Source organism: Elaeis guineensis, chromosome 15 (genome assembly GCF_000442705.2).
Source record: "Elaeis guineensis isolate ETL-2024a chromosome 15, EG11, whole genome shotgun sequence".
Lineage (NCBI taxonomy): Eukaryota > Viridiplantae > Streptophyta > Magnoliopsida > Arecales > Arecaceae > Elaeis > Elaeis guineensis.
Genome location: NC_026007.2, coordinates 61,507,203 through 61,534,025, shown reverse-complemented (window position 1 = coordinate 61,534,025; position 26,823 = coordinate 61,507,203). Strand labels below are relative to the sequence as shown.

Below are 26,823 nucleotides of genomic sequence, written 5' to 3'. Positions count from 1 at the left end.
TCTCATAATGTTGGGAATAGTATCCCAAAGCCAATCGTCAGCCTGTTGACAGTTGTGCTCCTTTTGTATTAGTACATGAATTATAAATAAATAAAAATTATTTTGATATTTTTTCATCACAAATATTTCATCTTCTAATGAACTCCTGTGTTATGGTAAAGTCCTTAGGACTATTTAGACTTAACAAAGGAGGATTTGTCGCTTAGTCCTTAAACCTGTTCGCGACCAAATGATACGTTGTTACCAAGGACGACAACGTTTATCGAGCATAGGTCGTTGTGTGCCATATGGGTTGGTTGTCCTCATAACCAAAGAGTGTGGAGACACTGGTATGACATACAGGTGAGATGTAATGGTACATCTGTACTGAACGTGACCGACTCCGGAGCTATTTCTGCTGTCAAGATTTGCTCCGATGGGATATGGGTATAAATGTCCCTCCGACCTGAGACCGCCACGGTGACTTGCAAACAACTCACTGCACTTAGGCACTGGACTACCTGAATTTTTAATTCAGTGATGGAAGGCTGCTGGGTGTAGTCAAGTACTTGACTTGTCGGTGCGTGTGTCAAGATGGGATTGACCACTCCAGTTTCGGAGCTGTGTACAGTCGTATTTCAATTTAGCAAAACCTTGGCCAGGATAGTCCTAGTGAGGAGTCACAGGACTGATTGAGTTGAGCACGATTCGGATGATCTCATCAGGGTTGACAGTTTAACCCTGAGTCGTCCTAAACACAGGGGTCAAAAGGGATGAATTATACGATAACCATATTCACGTAGGTTCTGAATGTTGCGATTGTGACTATTCGATCTATCCGATCATCGGGTATCATTACTAGATGGTCACTTCGATTAGTACAGAAATTGATTCCTGTGCTACCGACTTAGGTTCGAACCTGCGGGGTCACACACATTAGAGGTTCCTTTCTGATCTGATGACTGATTATGAATCTTATGTGTCTGAAACTCTATGATTGAGAATTAGGATTCTCTGATCATGAGTTCCACACATTTTGGATACCGAGGTCAAAATTTTAAATTTCAAATTTTGAATTTAAAATTTGAACTCTTTGATCTGGGTTTCATATCGATAGTCTCTGATGCCTAATTGCCCATCGGATTCGGACTTAATAATTATGAGAGATTTTATTAGTGATTTGATCGCTAATTAACTCAATTTGATTGAGTAATTATTTTGGATCAAGTCTAATTGAATTGGATTCAGTTGGGTTTGACCCGATTAGGTTAAGAGTTGACCTAATCGTCCAGATAGTTTGATCCCTGATTTGATCAGGGGTTAGGCTTAGTCAATTTTTGATTTGATTAAAATTTTATTGAGCCTAATTAAGTTGGATTTAATTTAGTCTAATTGTGCTTAACCTATTTTGATTAGGTTGGTTCAATTAAGATCAAACCACCATTTGAATTTGAATCCCTGCACCATCTTAAATCTCTGCACCGATTTGAATTCACGAGAATAAACTTCTCATAAATTTTTTCTCACGCAAAGCCCTTCTCACGCCCACTTTTGTGCACCATATGGATGGATAAAGCTGATTAGTTAACCATTCAAATTCAAAGCATGTTTGAATTTGAATGGATAACTTATCTCTTTTGCCTTCAAGCTTATCCATCTTGTGCACCACATAATTCACACGAGAAAAAGTTTCTCGTGAAACTTTTCCACGCACAAAGAGTCCACGCCCTCCTCTTCTCACGCCATAAATGGATAGGGATGAGTTGGTTTTAGTTTGAATTCAAATTTGATTTGAATTCAAATGTGTAACCACTTGTCTTTATCTTCTCACGCAGATAAGACACGTTTTGAACTGTTTTAAAAGAGATAGGGAGTTGGGGCGTGCATAGAAAAATTTTGAGAAAGAAAGTGGGGCGTGAGGAAGCCTTGTGCATGAGGTGAAGGTCCAAAACCTTCCGAGAGAAAAAGAAAGAAAAGAAAGAAAATTGGGTGCAGGGTTTTTAGTGTGTACCCTAGGGTTTCTACCTTGGGTTCGGGAAGTGAGATTGGTGTGCCACGAGTGTCGTGAGTCCACCAAATTTCAGGAAGAGATCCATCAACCTCTAAACCAATCGTGCAGATGATTCAGAGCGTCTGAGGAGTCGGCACATATCGATCGAAGGAGTTCGATCAACATCAGCCATCAAAAGGGTGAAATCACGAACTAGCATTCATGAGGAGCCGATCAGACGGGAGCTTCAGCCATCAAAAGGGTAAAATCACGAACTAGCATTCGTGAGGAGCTGATCAGACGAGAGCTTCGTGTGGACGATCCGCAGAGGCCAGACACTAGTGTGGCTGCGATGTGACGATCAGAGCCCTCCGACAGTGATCAAATTATGGTGATCGACTATCCACAAAAGGTGATGTGTTCTGAACACAGTACAGTAAAAAGTTTACTGTTTTAAATTTGAATTTTAAATTTAAATGCATGCTGTTGTATCATATTTAGATCTTAGTGTAGGGTTAATTAGTATTAATTAATGAGATTAATTAATAATTTTGCTGTAAAATAGTAATTTTGAAAAAGTTTTAAAATTATCATTTTGCCCCTGCACTTAATTTTTGCTTCAAATGGTATCAGAGCATGGTTCTAAAATATGATATACATATGCATGCGTAGATTAAAGTGTAATCTATAAGTTCAAATTTGAAATTTAAAATTTGAATTTTAAAATTTAAAATTTAAAATTAAAAAATTGAAATTTATTTGAAATTTCAAATTTAAAATTTAAAATTCAAATTTTAAAAATTTAAAATTCAAAATTCAAAATTTAAAATTCAAAGATTGGAAATTCGAAATTTGAAATTTGGTTGAAATCTCAAATTTGAAATTTAAAATTTGAAATTTAAAATTTGAAATTTAAAATTCAAAATTTAAAAATTTAAAATTCAAAGATTAGAAATTCAAAATTTAAAATTTGGTTGAAATCTCAAATTTGAAATTTAAAATTTGAAATTTGAAATTTGAAATTCAAAATTTAAATTTTGAAATTGGTATATTTAGATATACTTGATCCAAGTAGCAAGTAATCTAATTGGGTTGGTTGCCATGGCCGTCCGGTCATAGGAGAAAAGTAGGGTTTAAAGGCCCTCTCTTCTCATTCAATGGGGTCTCCTATGACGGTAGGGGTGCCGATGCAATTATATCCCATGCCGATGAAGCAGCGAAAGGACTTAATTATAAAATTTATCATGAATGTGTTAGATTAGATCTAAAAAAAAATTCATGATTTATTTTGAGTTATTTTCTGTTATGAAATGAGCAATAGGATTGCTGTTTATGAATTATGCTGACCCGTTTGTGAAATGAGTCAACACATTTGGTGAACAGAAAATAAAATCTTTCAAAATTTAAAAATTATTTTCAAAATGCCAAACCCTGACCCATCAGTCCAAGTACTTAATTAAAAGAATTAAGTGTTGTCTAGTAGGTCTAGAATTGTGAATTAAGACCTAAGACAATTGCATAAATTTGTGGGTCAATGGGTTAGATGAATTAGGTCTATAATTGGGTTAGACCTAAGGTTAGCTTAAAAATGGACTAAATGGAGTAATTGGTCAAATCTAATCAAAAGTTGAATTAGATTAGGTCAAGGATACTCTAGACTCAACTTCAATAGTTGTAGTTGAATGGGTCCATATCTTTAACTAGACCAAGATGGACTTAATTCATGGCTACGCGGTGGAGCCCTATTTACTAAGTTGATCAAAATTAAAACTAATGAACCGGTTGGTGTCTAAGGTAAGTTCGGCAGTTTTGATCAGTGGTTCTTAAGCGGAAGCTACTCGCATTGATTCGATCATTGACGAGTTAATGGCAAATCCCCACCACTGATCTCACTTACCTGGCCAATCTGGTAAGTTAGATTTTGATTAGATCACTTGGTGATTAGAGCTCACCCATATCATTAGGTAAATCAGTGTGACTGATTTAGGTGCTCCTAATGCCAGCTTTAATTAAATCCTTTTTAATCTGACTTGGTGAAGTTAGTGGGAGAATTGAAATTGGCTGGATGATTTCTTCTCTACTATCCTTTAATAAAATCCTCAAAAATTATTAGGTCCCCTAAAATGATTAAGTTATAATGATAACTAAGTCAATGCCTCCCATTAAGTGAGTGATAATGAGTCCATTAGTTCAATGATCATTGGAGGCCCAAAGGCCTGGTGCTCATTGGCTAATGGAATTATCATTCATAATATGATAATTTGGTTGAGTCTTTCTGATGGTGGTTAGGTTGACCGGCCAAAGTCGGGCCTGATCATTTATTGATCTGATTCACCAAATTAAGTCATGTTAATGGTTGGACCTAACCAGATCTTTTCAGTGGAGGCCAAAGCCTACTGATTAGATTCTGGGGCAAAATCAATTACTAGAAGTTGTTCAGAGAAATAACTGGTTAAGAACCTATCCATAGATGCACATGGGTTGACCAACCAAAGTTGGGCTCGTGTGTAGTCTGTGTGGATTCTAGTACCCATTAAGGAATTAAAGTAATTCCTCGAATTGAAGGTTGAGGCTACCAGTTCATAAAAATATTGAGAAAAATTTTAGACTAAAGTCCAAGTCTTTAGTATTAATTTATGTACTAATAGAGGTCTGATTTTCCTTTATACAGCTATGGCCACTACCCTGTTGCTCCAGTCATTATTAGATAATGACAAGCTCATGGGACCTAATTTCGATAGCTGGTATCGAAAATTAAAAATCATCCTTGAGCATGAGTGGATCCTTTATGTAGTAACGGATCCAGCACCTGAGGAGCCAGCTCCGAACGCTAGTAAGACGATCCGAGACACTTACCAGAAGTGGCTCAATGATCGCACCACCGTCCGATGTATTATGCTGGCAGCAATGAATGACGAGTTCAGCCGTAGGTTTGAGAACGCCCAGCCACAGGAGATGCTTCAAATGTTGAACGACTCCTTTGGCATGTCTGACGACGTTGAAAGGCACAAAACTAATTGTGCCATTTTCAATGCTCGGATGAGGGATGGGGCCTCAGTCACTGATCATGTACTGTACATGATCGAGATGATTGAGCGCCTAAGCAAACTGGGTTTTCCTCTGCACGAGCAGCTCGGTAAGGATGCGATCCTTAATTCCTTGCCCAAGTCCTTCCTCCCATTCCTTACTCATTTTCAAATGACAAAGCCTGCAGTAAACTATCATGAGTTGTTGGGGTTGCTGCAGAACTTTGAGAAGGATCACCAACTCCATAAGGAGTCGGTGAATGTAGTGGGAGGGTCTTCTTCTCGTCGTCGACCCTTTGGGAAGGAGAAGAAGAACAAGAAGAAGAAGAATAAGAAGGTGCAGCCTCATGCTGGGACGATTGCACAGGGTCAGACCAAGAAGCGCAAGCTCGATCAGAGCCAGGCGGAGTGCTTCTTTTGCAAGAAGCAGGGGCATTAGAAGAAGAATTGTCCTCAATACATTGCCTCCCTGGACCCGAACAGGCCGAAGAAGAAGCAAGGTAATTATATGATAACTCCTTGCAACTTTTTCATTTGTGATACTACTGCCTGGGTATTGGATACCGGAAGCCCTTATCATATTTGTAATTCGATGCAGGGTCTGCAGGTCAGTAGGAGATTTGATGAAGGTGAGAGGTTCCTGAATATTGGAGATGGAAGCAAAATTCCAGTTCTAGCTTTAGGAATCATGAGTCATGTAATCAATTCTCGTAATGTAATTCTGAGTGAATGTCACTATTGTCCAAACGTTTTATTAAATATTATTTCTGTAGGCCTTTTGGCCATGCACGGTTATGATTTTTTAATAAAAAAAAATATTTGCAATATCATTTTGAATGGTGTTACAATATTTGTTGAACAATTAAATAATAAAATTTACTTACTATCACAGCCTGTTAATGTGGTTCAAAACTTCGGTAAATGCCCTAGAATAGATAATGTGTCAGAAATCTACCTTTGGCACTATAGGCTAGGTCATATCAATAAGAACAGGATAAACAGGTTGGCTCAAGAAGGAATTCTTGAACTTGATGATTGTGAATCACTTCCAACCTGTGAGTCTTGTCTTCTTGGAAAGATGACCAAGTCACCTTTTACTGAAAAAGGTGAGCGAGCCAGTGAACTCTTGGGTCTGGTACATTCTGATGTATGTGGACCTATGAGCTCAAGTGCAAGAGGTGGATATTTCTACTTCATAACTTTCACAGACGACCTATCGAGGTATGGGTATGTCTACTTAATGAAGCATAAGTCGGAGTCGTTTGAAATGTTCAAACTATTCCGAAATGAGGTAGAAAAATAAACTGGGAAGTGTATTAAAATTCTTCGATCTGATCGAGGAGGTGAATACCTTTCTAATGAGTTTCTGACGTATCTAGGGGAGAATGGAATTCTCTCTCAGTGGACTCCTTCTGGAACACCACAGCATAATGGTGTGTCTGAAAGGAGGAATCGGACCTTATTGGACATGGTTCAATCCATGATGGGGTTTGCTGGTCTGCCGATCTCCCTCTGAAGATATGCGCTCGAATCGACTTGTTACCTTCTAAATAGAGTTTTGAGTAAGTCTGTAGCCAAAATACCATATGAGATATGGATAGGACGTAAGCCAGTACTCTCGCACCTTAGGATTTGGGGGTGTCCGACTTATGTTAAACGTTTAATTACAGACAAACTTGGACCTAGGTCTGACAAGTGTAATTTTATAGGGTACCCAAAAGTGACCAAAGGGTATTATTTCTACCTTGCTGATGAGTAAAAGGTATTTGTCAGCCTTAAGACAATCTTTTTAGAAAAGGAGTTCCTTAGTGAAGGAACTGTTGCCTCTAAGGTCGAACTTGACAAAGTTCGACAGGTGAAAAATCCGACACATGTTACTGAACCTAAACCGGATTTGATTAGATCATATCCGGAGCCCATTGATTATGCACCCTTAAGGCGGTCTGGTAGAGTACCACATCAACCGGACAGATACTATAGTTTCTTGGTCCGGGATGGCGATCCTGTTGAACTTGATGAAAATGATGAGGATCCAATCACCTACATGGATGCAATGCAGAGATCTGACTCTGAGAAATGGCTAGAGGCCATGAAATCCGAAATGAAGTCTATGAAGGTCAACGATGTGTGGACATTGGTTGACTCACCCGAAGGAGTGAAATCCATAGGGTGTAAGTGGGTCTTCAAGAGGAAGAGGGGCGCAGACGGAAAGGTGGAGACCTATAAAGCCCGTCTGGTTGCCAAGAGATATCGTCAACGTTATGGTATAGACTATGACGATATATTTTCTCCTGTGGCAATGCTCAAATCCATTCGGATTATGCTTGCGATAGCTGCCCATCTAAACTATGAAATCTGGCAGATGGATGTGAAGATAACTTTCCTAAACGGAGAGCTGGACGAAGAGGTGTATATGATATAACCTGAAGGATTCACATCCACAGATGAGTCTAAGGTTTGCAAGCTACAAAGGTCCATTTATGGACTTAAGCATGCATCTCGGAGTTGAAACATACGTTTTGATAGGACAATCAAAACGTATGGCTTCATTAAGAACGGAGAAGAGCCCTGCATTTATAAGTGGGCTAATGGTCCAGTAGTAGTATTTCTTATATTGTATGTGGATGACATTTTCTTAATCGGGAATGATGTCCCTGCATTATAGGGAATAAAGATTTGGCTGTCGTCACAGTTCTCCATGAAGGATCTGGGAGAAGCTTCCTACATCCTAAGGATGAGGATCTATAGGGATAGATCCAAAAGGTTGCTTGGCTTATCCCAGTCCACGTACATTGATACTATGCTGAAAAAGTTCAGCATAGAGAATTCCAAGAAAGGCTATCTACCGATAGGCCATGGAATTTATCTCTCGAAAAGGGATTGTCCGACAACACCTCAAGAGAGAGAGCATATGGGTAGAATTTCATATGCTTCAGCAGTGGGATCTGTCATATATGCCATGACATGTACATGACCAGATGTGGTATACTCACTAGGGGTAGTGAGTAGATACCAATCTGATCCAGGGGAGAATCACTGGAAGGTTGTTAAAACCATCCTGAAGTATTTAAGAAATACTAAAGACCAGTGGCTTGTATATGGTGAATCGGACTTGGGACTTATAGGGTTTACAGACTTTAGTTTCTAGTCTGATCGCGATGACAGCAAGAGTATGTCAGGATTTATTTTTACCCTTAATGGTGGGGCTGTCTGCTGGAAGAGTTCCAAGCAGCACACTGTAGCTGATTCAGTATGCGAGGCAGAGTATATTGCTACATCAGATGCTGCCAAAGAAGCGGTGTGGTTGAAAAAATTCATCACAGAGCTCGAAGTAGCACCCTCCCTTGTTGGTCCAGTTTTGCTCTTCTGTGACAGCTCTGAAGCCATTGCTCAGGCGAAGGAATCGAAGGCACACCAGCGGACGAAGCATATTCTGCACCACTACCATCTCATCCGGAAGATCGTGGATCGAGGTGATGTCGACCTTCAGAAGATCGACGGGAAGGAGAACCTGGCCGACCCATTCACTAAAGCCATTGCGGTGAAGGAGTTCAACGACTATAAATCGAAGATGGGTATTAGATACTGCACCGATTGACTTTAGGCCAAGTGGAAGATTGTTGGGAATAGTATCTCAAAGCCAATCGTCAGCCTGTTGATGGTTGTGCTCCTTTTGTATTAGTACATGAATTATAAATAAATAAAAGTTATTTTGATATTTTTTCATCACAAATGTTTCATCTTCTAATGAACTCCTGTGTTGTGGTGAAGTCCTTAGGACTATTTAGACTCGACAAAGGAGGATTTGTCGCTTAGTCCTTAAACTTGTTCGCGACCAAATGATACGTTGTTACCAAGGACGACAACATTTATCGAGCATAGGTCGTTGTGTGCCATATGGGTTGGTTGTCCTCATAACCAAAGAGTGTGGAGACACTGGTATGGCATACAGGTGAGATGTAATGGTACATCTGCACTGAACGTGACCGACTCCAGATCTATTTCTGCTGTCAAGATTTGCTCCGATGGGATATGGGTATAAATGTCCCTCCGACCTGAGACCGCCACGGTGACTTGCAAACAACTCACTGCACTTAGGCACTGGACTACCTGAATTTCTAATTCAGTGACGGAAGGCTGCTGGGTGTAGTCAAATACTTGACTTGTCGGTGCGTGTGTCAAGATGGGATTGACCACTCCAGTTTAGGAGCTGTGTACAGTCGTGTTTCAATTTAGCAAAACCTTGACCAGGGTAGTCCTAGTGAGGAGTCACAGGACTGATTGAGTTGAGCACGATTCGGATGATCTCATCAGGATTGACAGTTTAACCCTGAGTCGTCCTAAACACAGAGGTCAAAAGAGATGTTTTATACGGTAACCATATTCACGTAGGTTCTGAATGTTGCGATTGCGACTATTCGACCTATCCGGTCGTCGGGTACCATTGCTAGATGGTCACTTCGATTAGTACAGGAATTGGTTCCTATGCTACCGGCTTAGGTTCGAACCTGCGGGGTCACACACATTAGAGGTTCCTTTCTAATCTGATGGCTGATTATGAGTCTTATGTGTCTGGGACTCTATGATTGAGAATTAAGATTCTCTGATTATGAGTTCCACACATTTTGGGTACCGGGGTCAAAATTTTGAATTTCAAATTTTGAATTTGAAATTTGAACTCTTTGATCAGGGTTTCATATCGATGGTCTCTGATGCCTAATTGCCCATCGGATTCGGACTCAATAATTATGAGAGATTTTATTAGTGATTTGATCGCTAATTAATTCAATTTGATTGAGTAATTATTTTTGGATCAAGTCCAATTGAATTGGACTCAGTTGAGTTTGACCCGATTAGGTTAAGAGTTGACCTAATCGTCCAGATGGTTTGGTCCCTGATTTGCTCAGGGGTTGGGCTTAGTCAATTTCTGATTTGATTAGAATTTTATTGAGCCTAATTAAGTTGGATTTAATTTAGTCTAATTGTGCTTAACCTATTTTGATTAGGTTGGTTTAATTAAGATCAAACCACCATTTGAATTTGAATCCCTGCACCACCTTAAATCTCTGCGCCCATTTGAATTCACGAGAAGAAACTTCTCATGAATTTTTTCTCACGCAAAGCCCTTCTCACGCCCACTTTTGTGCACCATATGGATGGATAAAGCTGATTAGTTAACCATTCAAATTCAAAGCGTGTTTGAATTTGAAGGGATAACTTATCTCTTTTGCCTTCAAGCTTATCCATCTTGTGCGCCACATAATTCACACGAAAAAAAGTTTCTCGTGAAACTTTTCTATGTACAAAGAGTCCACGCCCTCCTCTTCTCATGCCACAAGTGGATAGGGATGAGTTGGTTTTAGTTTGAATTCAAATTTGATTTGAATTCAAATGTGTAACCACTTGTCTTTATCCTCTCACGCGGATAAGACACGTTTTGAACTGTTTTAAAAGAGATAGGGAGCTGGGGCGTGCGTAAAAAAATTCTGAGAAAGAAAGTGGGGCGTGAGGAAGCCTTGTGCATGAGGTGAAGGTCCAAAACCTTCCGAGAGAAAAAGAAAGAAAAGAAAGAAAATTAGGCGCAGGGTTTTTGATGTGTACCCTAGGGTTTCTACTTAGGGTTTGGAAAGTGAGATTGATGTGCCACGAGTGTCGTGAGTCCACCAAATTTCAGAGAGAGATCCATCAGCCTCTCAACCAATCGTGCAGATGATCTGGAGCATCCGAGTAGTCGGCACATATCGATCGAAGGAGTTCGATCAACATCAGCCATCAAAAGGGTAAAATCACGAACTAGCATTCGTGAGGAGCCGATCAGATGGGAGCTTCATGTGGATGATCCGCAGAGGTCAGACACTAGTGTGGCTGCGACGTGATGATTAGAGCCCCCCGACGATGATCAGATTGCGGTGATCGACTACCCACAAAAGATGATGTGTTCTGAACACAGTACAGTAAAAAGTTTACTGTTTCAAATTTGAATTTTAAATTTAAATGCATGCTGTTGTATCATATTTAGATCCTAGTGTAGGATTAATTAGTATTAATTAATGAGATTAATTAATAATTTCGCTGTAAAATAGTAATTTTGAAAAAAATTTAAAATTATCATTTTGCCTTTGCACTGAATTTTCGCTTTACATAAATCACATAAGACTACTCTTTAACTATCAAGGTCGATAAATTCTATCTAAGTATACATCCTATTTCTACAGTGAACCTACTGCAGCCAATATACACCTCAAGACTTCATATGACTAGGAGATCGAGTTATGGTGTAGTCAAACTACGGCCATCTCATTGTGAACAGTCAAGGTATCGCAAATATAAAAACTAGTCACACCACTATAGCATCAAGAATATCACTAACGAGTGAGTAGACATCTAAATGACTTCTCATGTTGGTCATGCTCAGTTCCGTTGTTCTCTAACAACTATCTGTATTCTCATTCCAGCATTTCCGCACTATAAATTCGAGACTTATCTACCCTAAGGAAAGTAATCCATGCACTAATCTTATCGGATCAATCATCATTTTTGTGATGATCCTTTGATTAGAAGTAATTTGAGAATTAACCATCAATGACATATGTCTCAAATTTTCAACTCTTAAGAATATGTGTTACATTCTTATTAATTCTTTGGACGATTCATGGACACATACACTATATGAATGAAATTAACTGTCCTAATTAATTAAGTCGAGTACAAAATTATGTTCTAGAAAGAATTAATGTGTTGGTCTGATTGGATTCTAGGGCATACATCTAATAATGACATCATTGAAACGAGTGTTTCAACTTCGAGATACTTGCTTAAGTCCACAAATGGACCTTTGCAGTTTGCAGACTTTGTGATCTCCATCACCAAAAGTGAAATTAAAAAACTGCTCTATGTAAATATCTTTCTCAAGATATTCATTCAGAAAAGTAGTTTTCACATTCATCTACCATATCTCATAATCGTAATATGCTGTAACAGCAAACAATGATCGAATGAATTTTAGCATGGCCACAGATGAAAAAATATCCTGATAGTCAATGCCCTCTTGTTGACTATAACCTTTCGCTACGAGCCTTGCTTTAAAGATCTCTATCTTTCCATCCAAACCTATCTTCCTTTTGTAGATCATTTATACTCGATAGGTACAATACCTTCTGGTGGATCCATTAAAGTCCAGACCTGATTTGAGTGCATTGAACAGATCAGATTTTAAATAGACCAGATTTTAAAATGTGAACCCGATCTACTTAATAAATAGGCTATTCGATCCGACTTATTTACCATCAGTTTATAACCCAGTTAAAAAAAATAAAATCCAACCCATTTTTGACCTATTTTAAAAAAATAAAAAATAAAAATAAAAATCTGCTCTCTGTCGTCTCTGATCTCTGGGGCTCTATCCTTACCGCATCTTTGCCTGGCCACCTCTTCGCCTTTATTGCACTTTCGGCCGTCTCTTCGCCAACTGGCCCAACTCATGCTCTCGCTGCCTCCAACTCCATCTAATCAGAGCTCTCGGTTACCTCCAGCTCCATCCTAGAAGGCTTAACTAATTGACTGCACTCTCAGCCTCCTCTTTGCCAACCAGTCCAACCCGCACTCTCGCTGCCTCCAGCTCTGTCCGATCGGAGCTCTCGACCGCCTTTGACTCTACTCTTGATGGCTTGATCGTGCCCTCAGCTGCCTTCAACCCTCCACCCCATCAAGAACTCTCGATCGCCTCCTTCTTTGCCTCTTTCACCTTCGGTAAGCCCCTATGGTCATGGCCTCAGCATTGTCTCCGAAATGGCAGCGAAGATGCAAAGAAGCTAAGGGAGGGGAAGAGAAAACCCTAGTCACAATGGAGAGCTGGGGTATTGGTGAAATACAAAGGGTAGCACGGCGCAATCGAGAATTGGTGAAATAGAAGGGGTAATGTGGGATTTGATGCGGTCTACCTCATGCAATACAGAGGCAGGGTACTAGAGGAATTGAGGAAAAAGCATGCACTGTGCACTGCATGGGAGGAACCCACTAGTCTATTACTCAATCTATTTAAATGATCCAGTTAATGATATACTAGCTAATCTGATCCAATCCAAAACTTATATAGGTTAAATAGGTTAGGCAGGTTAGATATATAAAATCTGAATTCGATCTAAATAATAAATAAATTAAATAAATCGATCTGTTTACGATTCAAATCTGTTTAGTTCAAATCCAAACCTATTTATAATATATTTAATATGGATCGAATTGACAGATTGGATCATCTTTTGACATCCCTAGAGGACGATAATCCTATTGGAGTGAGGAGGCTCTGATAATTTTATTTCATTATTTTTCCATCCGTATCATAGTAGTGATAGATGTATCATTGTAATGATAATATTATATTAAATTTATAACAATCCAATTAAAAATTGTAAATCGATGAAGCGGTATAAGATATCATATAAAAATTGATGAAATATTCGATGATTGATGAAATATAATCGTTTTTATTGGCTTGGTGCAAGTTTGCCGTGGTATCACCGTCGCAACGAATATTAACTCGTGCGGGAGAGTGACGCAGGGAGACACGAAGAGAGACCACCGCGGCACCGCCCTCCCCATGGCCACCCCGAGAGACTGGGATCGTGACCGCGACCGTGACCGAGAACTCCTCATCCCCGCCGGCGAAACCCTAGAACTCGACGATGGGGCCACCCTTTCCTCCTCCTCCCCCATCATCTCCACCCTTCCTCCCTCCTCCCTCCACCTCCACCACCGACCCACTGGCATCGAGGTTAGCTTGTGATCCCTTCTATTCTCTTTTATATTTCTATTTATTTTTTCTCGATCAGGGATCCCGTTACTCGACGAAAAATGGTTCCTTGTTGCCTGGGTTGTGTTCTCGTTTCCATATCCGCGGTAGGAAAATGGGTCCTTTTTTAAAAAAAATTGTATTTGATTTGGACCTAATAATATTTTGATGATTAGATAGGAAATTCTCTTTTTTATCTTTTTTTTTTTGTAATGTGTTGACTCTGTAATTGATCTAAATGAACCGGTTTCTGGTTTTATCGGCTAGTTAATTTTCTTTTGTTATTTTTAATTCTATATCTTATGTTGCTGATTTTTTAAATTCTATTCTTTAGGTCTCTCCATTCTGATATTTTTTAAGATTTTATTGATAATTCCTGGGAGGAATTGGAGATTATCCAACAAAGTGTGTGCGAGGTGGAGTGGAGTCTGGAAGGCAACAGCAGGGCTTCAATTCCTTTTCTTGGAATTGGTCCCGCTGCATCTCGTGTAGAGATGAAAACCCTCAAAATAATCAACTTGGTTTTATGGAAGATCTTGAAGGACGCCTGTCATCATTGGTAATGTTATCAGAAAGCTCAAAATCATCTTGGAGGATTCAGGAAGACAGTTTCCGCTTCTCTATAAGCCCAAATTAGATAACAGAGCTTGAGTGGATCTCCACTCAATCCATAATGGCAATGGTGCTAATAAGCCTACTAAAAGTTCAGACTGATGGTTATAAATATTGTATCTCCATGAAGTATGCATTTATGGTAATATCATTGTTTTAATGACCGGTTACTAAAAGTTATTGTTGAAAAATCAGGCTTTTGATGAATGGAATTCATGATATCGGCACATCCATGTTGTTGATATCCACACAATACTCAGGAAGGGTTCAAATCTGAAAAGAATATCATCTTCATGGAACAATTCTCAACTCAAGTTAGCAAGTTATCTGAACCAGTAAACATGTGCTATAACCATCAGAAACAATCAGTATGCCATCTAGTTGAGTTGGCTTTATGAATCAAGGCTTGATCTATTTATATGCAAAATTATGAAAAATATGCTCATTGCAAAATAAAATGTTGGACAACCACAAGTGAGACTACTACTTGTGTTTACATGTGCATCCGTTGGTTTTATTATTGGGATTGAAATCTTTTGATATTTAATTACCACCAGTCTAGAATAAGAAGGTATCTTGAACATAGGTTTCCTATAATAATTGAGCTATTTATAACCTTTTGTTGCAATTTTGTAGGCATTCTCTATGGTCATCCGCAGCTGGGCCTCAAAAAAGTTCATGACAGGATGGTGAGTCCTTTGCTGGTCAACATTGCAGCAGCCAATTCATAAAAGTGTAATGGCAGCTAATCACTTTGCATGCTTATCTATACTTGTAAGCCATTCTTTTTCATTCACTGTGCTCTGCATCGTGTAGTATATTTTTACATGGGAGTATCCTTTGCCTAAAAGTACCACAGGCTATGAGATGCTGTTGGAACTGGTATGCTGCATATACAAGGCCATTCCTAAATCATGGAAGTGAAACCAAAATTAATGCATGCATGTGTTTAACAAAGAGGAGATTTTGGAATCGACAACTGTCCATTGGCTATTCAATAGATCATAACCATAACCTGCTTAATCTTTATGAAGGTCCTTACCATATGTATTTAACAAAGATGCCCATGAATCATCTTAGTGCAACAATTTTAACAGCATTCTTTTGTACATCTGATATCAATAGACCAGTGTGGTGTATACTTACACTTTTTTCTTTGGGGATGGAAAGAGAGGGGGATCGTTACCTTAGTTCACCAATATAATGAAGAAATTAAAGAGGACATTTTTCATGCAATAAGATGCATTGTAAAGGAGGAATAATGGATTCGGAAGCTTGGACAAGATGTTTTCTGCTTTTTTACTGAAACAAATAAATTGGTTCTACTTGCTTGCACTCTCCAAATACAATTCTATATCTTTTCAGTTTTTGGTCAAATATGTTGGAGTATATGCATATTAGAATAAGACATGCTCTATCATGACACATTTCTTGTTGCCTTGCAGTGTAATATTGCTTCCCATAGCCATAACATTTTACACTACCTGGTGGTTTATTTGTTTTGTGGATGGATTCTTTTCACCTATTTATACTCATCTTGGGATTGATGTTTTTGGTAAGCATATTCTCATGCCAACTTCTTCATAGTTGTAAGGTGCTGACTGGATATTATGAAGCCTATATTTGTTTCTTCTTCCATATTTTTTTGTGTCCTTACTGGTTATCTCTGTGAAAAAAATCTAAATCTTATAGGAACTTTGTTTCATCTAATTTACCTTAAATGGAAATATTGAATTATGTCACCTTTTGGCACTCTAGTTAATTTCCAATCAAATTTAACTTTAAATGAAAGTAGACTCAGTGTAATACAAAGTTCTAAGTATACTCCCATGGCATTGGAGTTGTTTTTTCATAACTTAAGCCTGGAAATTTTCCTTTTGTTATGATCTAGATGGAAAAGGGGGCTAAGTGTCATGAAATCATATAAATTGATAAATTCAATTTAGGCTGTTGAACTCATAGGAACCACTAAGAAGCTCCTTCTGGGACAAGGCTTGATTGCGGATAGCCTACATATGTTGTCTATACCGAATTCAAATCAGCTGTATTGAATCTATTGATTGCCTGGCATTGCCATCCCATCTGTTGATGTGTGGATCCACCCTGCCTGGATTCAGAGATTGATGAGCAATACATAGGAAGAAGGGTGTACTATGGGGCAAGTGTGGAAATCAGAGCTGGAGCCCGCACGGATATCATTATGAAGGCTATCTGAATGGGAGAATTTAGTATCCAGTTGGAATATTGTCGGAAAGTAGATGCTCGACTTCATTGCAATTCTTATTCCTTTAGTGTAACCGGTCTATGAAAAATGATCATCACCAATGCGGCTAATCTTTTTTCTTTTGTTTTTTCTCCTTTCCTCACAAAATATGGTGATGATGCCATCATCAGTGCTCAAAGCAAGAACCTTTCCTCAAGTGTATTGAGGAGATGGGTGCCAATCATAGGACCAGAGTCCTGTTGGCATGACTGGTTCTGCTTATCAAACCTGACAAAAAAAAAAAAAAAAAAAGAGCAGTCATTCTTATTGTTCTAATTAGCTCATTAATGTACTCAGTTCAATGTAAACTAGCAGATGAGTTAATTAACATGATTCTTACAAGATCACAAAAAGCTTTCTTGGAGGACGGCTTGCTAGAACAAAATTTGTCTGAAATATCATATTAATACTATATATATATATAATTTATTTAAGCAAATCCCAACTGATATGCTTCAGTTTAAAGGCCTAGGATTCATCACTTCAATTACCTTCATCTTTCTGGTGGGTGTGTTCATGTCATCATGGTTGGGAACTTCTCTTCTTAGCCTTGGTGAATGGTTTATCAAGAAAATGCCACTTGTTCGCCTCATCTACTCTGCCTCAAAGCAAATAAGTGTAGCAATATCACCAGGTAACAAGTGGTGTTATACTTTCCTAAGTTCAAAAGGCAACATAGTGAGCCAAGCTCATTTACTTCCTAAATTTCAACTAAAATTGCACCATTGTGCAGATCAGAGCTCTCGAGCCTTCAAAGAAGTAGTCATCATAAGGCATCCACGTGCTGGTGAATATGCAATCGGCTTCATTACATCTACTGTGGCTCTTAACAGGAGTACAGGAGATGAGGAGCTCTCCTGTGTTTATGTTCCTACCAACCACCTTTACCTTGGGGACATCTTTCTCATCAGCTCCAGGGACATAATCAGGCCAAATTTATCTGTCCGAGAAGGGATTGGTAAGGGTCACAACAAAAGCCATGCATCCCTTTTCAGCTAAATAGGTGACTTGCTCTTCTTTTTTCTGTTGCAGAAATTATTATTTCTGGGGGCATGTCAATTCCTAAGATCTTGTCTGAGGTGGAGGTCAAGACAACACTTTGAGATTATATGATTGCTTTGAAAAGCCCAAAACCTGCCGCTGCACAAGATTAAAGTTTTTGTGAGCAATTGAATTTTATACTTTGCTGCTGTAACTGCAAACCACATGGTTATCTGTGCCATCACCGTTCTATTGTATTGGCCCAGCTGAATTTGGCCACAGCTCTCCAGAGCACATAATAGGTGGTGTACAGTATCTAACTCTGCATTAGCTCAAAGAATGGAAAATTTGCAAGTATGTCTTTTCTACTTCTGTAATGGTTAACTACTCTCTCAATGATATTAAGTTGGAAAATGACTTCCAAAGTACCTTACATAAGGCAGCTTCACCAGCTGGGTGAAGGTTCTCAAATAAATTCTATAATGTGCTGATGGTGTTTGTTAGCCATAGAAAGAGTTCAACTTCTTTTCAAGATTCTTCAATGCTATCTGCGAAACGGATTCTAAATCCCTCATGAAGACCAAGACAGACCCTATTTTATATCAGGTTGTGAGTTGTGACATGCTTTTCCTGCTCCAGAAGTGGTTAAGTCCTCGTTAAGAAGAAATGGCTTAAAATTCGCGCCTCTTAGAATCCCCCAGGTCAAAGATCATAATCGACCTATTGCCTTATGGGAACCGATTAGATTAGCTTATTTAAGATTTGTTTAGTCGGCATCCTTCACCATCCATTGTCGTCTAGTCCGGTTAGGATACCTGGCTTTCACCCAGGCGACCCGGGTTCAAATCCCGGCAATGGAATATCAATTTTGCTTCTCATTATACAGAGTTGTGGCCTGCTTTCTGTTATTGTTATTTTTTTTGAAAAAAAACTTTACTTCAAGAGGTAACACAGCTTGTTGCTTCACCAGAGTTTTTGTTTTACTTTAAGAGGGTTACACAGCTTGTTGCTTCACCAGAGTTTCTTGTCAAAATTGCAACAATATAAAACGCAGGATCTCACCATAAATAGCATCAATGGACAGATACATAGCCAACACTGAATGGAGGCCCCCACCAAGAGCATCAATCCCATGGATCAACTGTAGATTGAATCTGATAGAAAGCTCACCACCCAAAAACAAAAAAGTTCATTCACTGCACTCTCAATTCAGCTGCTGAGTGAAGAGAGCACACTGGCGCCACTTGTAGCTGGTATCACCACCTCCCAACCAGGTCCTCTAAGAGGAAGAGAACTATCGATCCTGCATCACTATCTGCTGATCCTGTCAGGTCGTTGTGATCCAAGACTCTCTCAATAGATCTTCATCACTAATGTCGGCCTGAATAAGCTTATCCTTCTCATCTTCTTCATCTCTAAGCAGTGCCAATAATTCTTATTCCTGAAGGTTTTAAACAAAAAACACAATAAACAACCAGGATTTGATCCAAATGGAGTATGGATTTATCAAGTAGAAAACAATATTCTTGATCTAGATAAAAACTTACGCATGAAAAAAATCCAATATATACAATCTGAACTGATACAGCACAATCATAAAACAATATCATTGCCAGGAATGGCATGCACATCAACCCTAAGATTGTCTATTAGGAGATACTTAGAAAGGAGCTTTGAAGGTTGGAAAGAACGTGTGCAAAGAATTTTTGGAATCCCCTGCCTTGATTGGAGTTGAGCTAACCATCCAAAGTTGTGTCTCTTGGGTTAATAAGATCCAAAAGGTTTATTAATCCTCAGGTATAGATTTATAACTAGGGATCTGTGATCCCATATATGCTCGGTTCGGATCATGGGATCCTTTTTTATCAGATAGGAAGGGTTATTGTTCGAAATGTACTTCTAAGCAATTTCCTATAGATCCTGACCCATCTGTATGAAGAAACCATCTAAAGAAGATCGAAGAAATATCTCAAATTTACTTATTTAAAGCAAGTATCAAAAAAGCCACCAGAAACTGATAAATTTATGTCACCTCATTCAAGTCCTCAACATATTCTAACATACACTTTCAAGTTTCAAAGAGTATGTCTAAGTCATTGCAATCAAATCAACACTGCAAAAATTAGGGTTGCAACAAGGTTGAGTGCACCGAGATACAATGGAATTGATTGGAGTCTTGGGAAAAAATGAAAGCAGAAGTATACCTACAGGTTTGGTCTCAAAACTTGATCAGAGTTTATTTCAAATTTGGTATCTTCAAGCTGTGAAGACCTGAAGCAGAACATGGGTAATATGCAAGGTCAATTCGTTCTTAATCTTCTTGTTTCTACTTATTTTGGACTAAAATCATGGAAGAAAAAGGCAGGAAAAACTTGCGTTGCTTCGAGGAGACCCAAGGAAGCCTCCAGTAGACCCACATAGCATTGGAGAAAGAGCAACCACCAAAAATATTTTTCTATTCCATCATATGAGCGTTTTTTTAATGATTATAGAGCCCATATATTTTTCTAACAACTTAGCATTACATGCTTCTAAATCTCAGATCATAATACTCATTCAACTTTGACTCGAATTCATCACAAACCTCAGATGGCATACGAAGCCTTTTTACAAAGGGTGGTTATACTTCACATGATTTTCTGTGGTATCTGAAACAATATTATTTTTCATTGGAACTCATTCATACAAAACTTAAGATAATTCTTTTTTATCCATTAATTAAGATAATTCAGTTTTATCAAACAATCATTTAGTTATTTTTCATGAGACCTGCTTTATATAAAATTAAACTAGAGATGATTATTTTATGTCTTAGAAAAACTTACTTAAACTTACCGACCATGTTGGATTTGACTCCTAATATGATCTAATTATCATTTAGTTAGGTACAACTCTTTGGATCAGCCACATGTTCTGAATCAATTATAGTGAGCCCAATTAATTATGGAGTTCTATTCCTGATAAGACTTAGATTGGAAGTTCAACTCTAATTAGAAATAAGTCTTTTAATGGAACAAGATAAGTATAGGGGTGGCCTGGTCCCTTTTTTTCAACTCTCAGAAGGATGTGACGATTCTCTATCAATCATCTGCATTAAGGAGGAGGATGAGGAGAGAGAAGATCAGCCATCTGTGAAGGAAGATCAAATGCTCTGCGAGCTACGTGATCATCGTATTGGTGAAACAATGGCACAAAGTATAATTTATTTATGATTTTGATTTTTGTATGAATATTGGAGTACGATCCAGACACAAAAGTATAAAATTATCTAACATACCAGATCCTAAAATTTTTAGGCATGGTTATGGGCCAGCAGTATAAGAATTTGCTGTGCTCTAACCAGCCAATTGATATTCCAATAAAAAAGTACCTTAATTGTGAGATCTACTGAAGTAAAACCAATGTTGATCAAGTGAATAGTAACTTGTTGGTCTGCCAACAGTAAAATATCAATTATTTGGGCAACGAAGGTAAAACTGGAAAGTCATTACAGTGACTCTTACTGCCATTCCAATGTAAAATTGTTGAAATGCTACTTTCAGGAGCTGCTTTGCTCTTTAGTTTATGAAGCCAGCAGGCGTGTTAATGGCCATGCCCAAAGATTGCAATTTAACCAATAAAAGGAAAGACTTATCACATAAGAATGAAACAAAAGACAACCAGCTGCTCGTATGGATACTAATGGCAACACAAGACAAAGCCCAATTGCCTCTCCAGGCAATTTTTCCTGTAAATAGGAATCGAAAACATGCAGTCAAAAGTGGGGTGAGAAAATTCTAGAAATCCCCAGCCTTTTCCTTGGTTCAAACAATAATTGTCCAAGCTGCCAGTAAATAATAGAAGCCAACTCCAATAATTACAATATTGATAAGAACAAACCCTGATAGACAAACTAAACCATCTCTCCCACCAACAAAAGAAGGCCACAACACATTCAGCTCAACAAGCTCTTTGGTTCCATGATTGAGTATATCTTTTGTCATGATCATTTTTTTCTTCTTCTTTTCTTTTCTCGAGGAGATCAATGAGCTTTGTGCCTCTGATTTCCAAGAGCATTCAACTCCTCAGAGCTCCTCTAGTCAGATGCATTGAGCCCATAGGCATTGATCTATCCACTGTACTCATTGCTGAACTCCTCACTTCCAAGTGCAGCCCTTCTGAACTTCCTCATGTGTGAGCCATATGAACCTGTGTCATAGTCCGAGCTTGAGTTGAAGTATGTGCTCTGCCCGGGCCTCACCCCCTCATTCAAGTCTTCGAGTGATGTGTCACCCTCCAATGCCCTCACAATCTGTTTCAGAACAATCTTTTGTCACATTTGAACCTTTGAATGATAGGATTTGTTAAATCAATAGAATCAGAAAAAAAAAAACACCATTCTTCCTTGCAAGCTATGGGGCAAGAAGATGATGCAGAGTCTCCATACCTGGCTCATCTTGGGGCGCCTCCTCGCGGAATGGCGAACACAAGCAGCAGCACATGCTATCATGCGTTGCATCTCCATTGCGTTGTAATCGTTCTCCAGGCGTGGATCTATCAGCTCATCAAAATCTCCATCGGACAATGCACGGCTTAAAAGAGGCCTTGCCTGCTCCAAACAAGCAAGTTAATTAGATGGAGTTTCATTAGTTAGTTTATTGCGCAAAAGAATGAATTGAGTAGCACACTAACCCAATCGACCAGGCTATCTTCCATAAACGCACGGGTGTTATCAACCGGACGTCGTCCAGTTATAAGCTCCAAAAGCATCACACCGAATGAGAAGACGTCCGATTTCTCTGTCAGCTTGCCACTTGATGCATACTCTGGAGCCAAATACCTACATTCAAGGAAGAAGATTGTGTCAAGAAGAGGGAATTCATCTGGATTTCCCATTAATGTTCAATTAATTACTCTAGGATGATGATCTTCCTGACCCAAAAGTTCCCATGACGCGTGTCGAAACATGTGTGTTATTGTCAGAATTTAACTTGGCCAATCCAAAGTCCGCAACCTGGATAAGTAATCATATAGCCGGTCTAGTCCTTCATAATGATAAGAGAAGCAAGACCATAACACAAGGTGTTTGCAATATAATAACAAAAACTACGTCAAGGCCATCTCACCATGGCTTCAAATTTATTATCCAAGAGAATGTTAGCAGTCTTGATGTCACGATGGATAATGCGAGGGTGGCCTTTATGCAGATACATAAGAAAAAGAGCAGTCAAATATGGTAATTCAGCTGAGTTAAATATTAAGTGTACAGGAAGAGAATATGAACATGGAACTCACAGTCTTCATGCAAGTAGGCGAGGCCCTTTGCTGATCCTAAAGCAATCTTAAGCCTCGTTGAAAAATCCATTACTGGAAGGCCTTTTCCTGGAAAAGATAGTTGCAAGCTATTAATTTGAATGCTGCAATGGATCATATGGAGCTGGAATGCATAAATACCCATGCTCTTCGGACTAACCATCTAATAAAATGAAACACATACACCACAGATTTCAACTCAACTGAATTGACTACCGAGAGAGAGAGAGCTAACCATGAAGGTGGTATTCAAGAGTTTTGTTGGGAACAAACTCATAGACGAGCAGCCGTTGCGACCCAGCAATGCAATATCCAACAAGGGACACAAGGTGGCGATGGTGGACTCTGCTGATGATTTCGACCTCAGCTTGGAACTCCCTCTCTCCCTGCCCACTCCCCGACTTGAGCTGCTTCACTGCGACCTCCTTGCCATTAGGGAGCACACCCTTGTAGACATAGCCGAAGCCACCTTGCCCTACGAGATTAGCCTGAGAGAAGCCGTTTGTCACAGCGGCCAGCTCCTCGTAGGTGAAGGTGCTCTTGTTGAACCCCAAGGCAATGCTGGGTGAAGGCGGCGGCAATGGAGGACCGTGGGGGCCGGAGTAAAAGGAGCTCATGTCACCACTGCCCATCATCGGTGGAGGTGGCGATTGCTGCCACCCACCTCCACCTGGGGCAGCCGCACCAGGAGGTGGTGGAAGCTTGCCCATGGGGTCCATCCCTTGGTGTTGCCATCTTGGGAGTGATCCATTGTTGTAGTAGCGATCACCTGAAGAGACCACCATATTCACCACCTTAAATAAGGTTGAAAAATGCATCAAAACATGCTAAATATTGAGAAGTATCGTATAGTAAAATCATAGAAATTCACAAGCCATTCATTGCCTGACAGCAAATTTTTCTCTTAATAGTCCAGGAAATTAATTTTGAGTTACAAATGTCACTCTCTTATCTTTAACAGAAGCAGAGAGCTGGTTTTCACAAGAATGAGTAATTGATTTGTATAAACTTGGATCTTTAAAAATTCAAATTTTGTTCGGAATAGTGATGCTTGCATCTAACAGCAGCTACATTGAAATCAACTATCTTTGACAAGAATTACCAAGCAAATCCAGTGGCGTTTCACGCATCATTAGCGACACAGCATCAGAAAGGCGATTCAATGGACTAATGGCAAATGAATTTAGCATATATAGGGTATTTCTCTCTGTGGGTTGCGTTGCATTCCGTCATAGATAATCCTTGAGAGCTCTTGAATACATAGATAATCCTTGGAATAAAATTAGCTCAAACAGTACCTTTGGAGACTGAAGGATCATAATAGTGCATGTTATTGCGACGCTTCTTCTTTTTAAGGCAGCAGCATATCGCAACAGCGAGCAAAGCAATAACAAATAGAGTTATACCAACAGCAGTCCCCACAACAAGAGGCAAATTAGTGGCCTCGACTGGGCTGCTGCCTTTGCTGTTGCTTCTGTTGCTCTTGTCATTCTTTGAAGACTCCTTCGAGTCTTCCTTGGATGTTGGCGAAGGTGATGTCTTCCCGGAACTCTTTGGAGAGGGCCCTGGCACTGCACCAGATCGAGAAGGGGGTGTTGGGGACTTAGACTGAGCTGGTGGTGGCGGTGGTGCAAAAGAATCGGATGGTGGCGAAGGTGGAGAGGGAGATTTGTTTGATGGAGGTGGGGAATTCTTTGGAGGTGGAGCAGTTGGGGTCGGGGGTGGAGGTGCCGAGGAGGGTGGTGGTGTCGATGGCGATGGCGGTGGCGGCGAAGACTTTGGCGGTGGTGCTGTTTGAGGTGATGAGGATGAAGAATTGGATTGAAGGGGAGACTCGGCCATTTTCCTACGAAGATGGAGTAACAGCTCAGAAGACTCCACCCTCCCCATGACTGCTCGTCGTTGCTTACCTACGCCACTGAGAACCCGTACAAAAATCTGCACAGACGCAAATAATAGTTAAGAAACAATGAAGAAACTCGATGAGGAGATGAGAGAAGTATGTTTTTATACTCATATCATGAAGGAGAAATAAACAGACTGCACTTCAGAGAGCATGCATAGGTTAGAACAATGTGTAACAAAAAAAAAAAAAAATGCTGTTCTAGAGAGAGAGTCTTTGCAAAAAATCAGACTCCAAATTGACGGATAATTATCAAAATTCAAAAACAGATTTTTTTTTTTTTTATGATTCAAGATTTTTTTTTTCAAAAATGTAATCTATCATTCTACATGCTTACGTTGATCTGTGCTGCGAGAGAATTCAATGAAAATTTGATAACGAGGGAGGTTAGCCAATGCATTGGTGAGAAAAAAGCGCAGACAAAAGAATGTGCCATTCTATATTTAAAAAAAGAAAAGCTTTTGCAAAAAAGCCTAATATTAATTCAAGATATCTAAAAATCTTTTTTTCAACAAAAAGTCTACATTCTTACGATTGATCTGTGATATGAAAGCTCGATGATTATAGCAAAATGGGAGGTGAGTTCATGCACCAGTGAAAAAAATTTGCCAAAAGAAAAAAGGCATAATATTCTATATTTAAGAAAAGAAGGAAGGCGTTTGCAATGGGCCAAATATTAATTCGTTGACGATTCTAGAATTCTTCTTCCAAAAAAAAAAAAAATTGTACCAGACTACGTTGATTTTTGTTGCAACAAGTGAATGATTTTTTATAACGGGAAGGGAGGTGAACTCATGCATTTGGTGTGAAAATGTGCAACAAAAACTAATCTATTCTATATATATATATTTAAAAAAAAAAAAAGAGAATCTCTGCAAAAAAATCAAATGTTCTATCTGTAATCCTCCATATTTGCAACGAATTCTTCTTCAAAAACCCAATAAACTTTCCTAACAAAAAGGAAGGAAAGTGTAAGATCAGAAGTACCCATTTTTTTGTCCTTACCAGATGACAAGGGTTCTCAGAGAAGGAAGCTGGGGAGAGGCGTTACAGTACCATGGCTCGGCCCCATCCTTCTCCCACAACCACCTCCATTGTCCGGTGATTTTATTTGGGATTTGCTATTTTTATTCAGTTATTTTGCCATCTGGTTGTGTTTGTTCTACACTTGGAAGGTGAAGAAAATACAAAAAGAAAAAAGAAAAAATAATTGTGAGATAAAGAAAAAGGAAAAGAAAGGAAAAGCCCACAAGGCCCACAATACGCTGCACGTTTTGTTTCATCCGCCAGCTTTGGTCGCCGGTTTTTCCTATTCTTGACCGGCCGTTAACCCACGACCGCGCGACCGTGCGATACACGGTGTCCGGGACACCTGTCGTGGTTGCGGCCACAGAACCCCGCGCCCCATCCGCACTCCGGAGAAGCCGCGATCGTGGCAAAATTATGACACCACTGGAGGAGCGGAGTTTATACGGGAAAACGGGGAGGAGACTGGATGCGGTGTTGGGTTCAGAACAACCCCTATTCACAACCATCAAGGTTAAATACACCCCTTTTAAAAAAAAAAAAAAAAAAAGGAATGGGCGAGTAGTGAGAACATCCGAGTACTCACCTTAAAATCTTATTCAGAGCCAGATTTAAATGAGTTTGAGTATTAAAAAAAAAAAAAAAAAAAAAAAAGCCAGGGAACATCCTAGCTATAAGAGATAGAGTACAGTAAGAAGGCACAATATAAGAAAAAACTAGAGTTGAAATTGGATTGAATATGAATTGAATACCAACATATCTATATTCATATTTATTTTATCTCATGCATATAAATACAGATACGGATATTATTCGAATGTAAAAATTCATATCTATATTTGTTTCAAACGGATACGGATATAATTCGGATACTGAAAGTATGGATATAATTACAGATATTATTTAGATAATTCAATTTTATGACCATAGAAACAAAGATATTACTAAATAGATAATAAATAA

At 39.1% G+C, this 26,823-nt stretch overlaps 2 protein-coding genes and 1 non-coding gene across 3 annotated transcripts; 2 read left to right on the top strand and 1 right to left on the bottom strand.

Annotated features, from left to right (window-relative positions):
- The first annotated feature begins 13,487 nt into the window (after positions 1-13,487).
- LOC105058144 (protein LIKE COV 3) lies at positions 13,488-17,996 on the top strand. Its single transcript, XM_010940966.4, has 6 exons — positions 13,488-13,765; positions 15,032-15,084; positions 15,841-15,950; positions 17,125-17,292; positions 17,392-17,616; positions 17,691-17,996. Exons 1-6 carry the CDS (start codon positions 13,592-13,594, stop codon positions 17,759-17,761), a joined length of 801 nt encoding a protein of 266 aa, XP_010939268.1. The 5' UTR covers positions 13,488-13,591; the 3' UTR covers positions 17,762-17,996.
- A 429-nt stretch (positions 17,997-18,425) lies between these two features.
- TRNAE-UUC (transfer RNA glutamic acid (anticodon UUC)) lies at positions 18,426-18,499 on the top strand. Its single transcript has one exon. It is a non-coding gene; the product is annotated as a tRNA-Glu (tRNA).
- Positions 18,500-21,277: 2,778 nt separating this feature from the next.
- Positions 21,278-26,040, bottom strand: LOC105058143 (proline-rich receptor-like protein kinase PERK15). The gene is made up of 9 exons (XM_010940965.3): positions 25,840-26,040; positions 24,230-24,869; positions 23,167-23,700; positions 22,914-23,000; positions 22,745-22,815; positions 22,556-22,632; positions 22,311-22,458; positions 22,066-22,227; positions 21,278-21,930 (listed from the first exon to the last, which is right to left on the bottom strand). The coding sequence occupies exons 2-9, from the start codon at positions 24,819-24,821 to the stop codon at positions 21,748-21,750; spliced, it is 1,854 nt and encodes a 617-aa protein (XP_010939267.1). The 5' UTR covers positions 24,822-24,869; positions 25,840-26,040; the 3' UTR covers positions 21,278-21,747.
- Between the last annotated feature and the right edge of the window lie 783 nt (positions 26,041-26,823).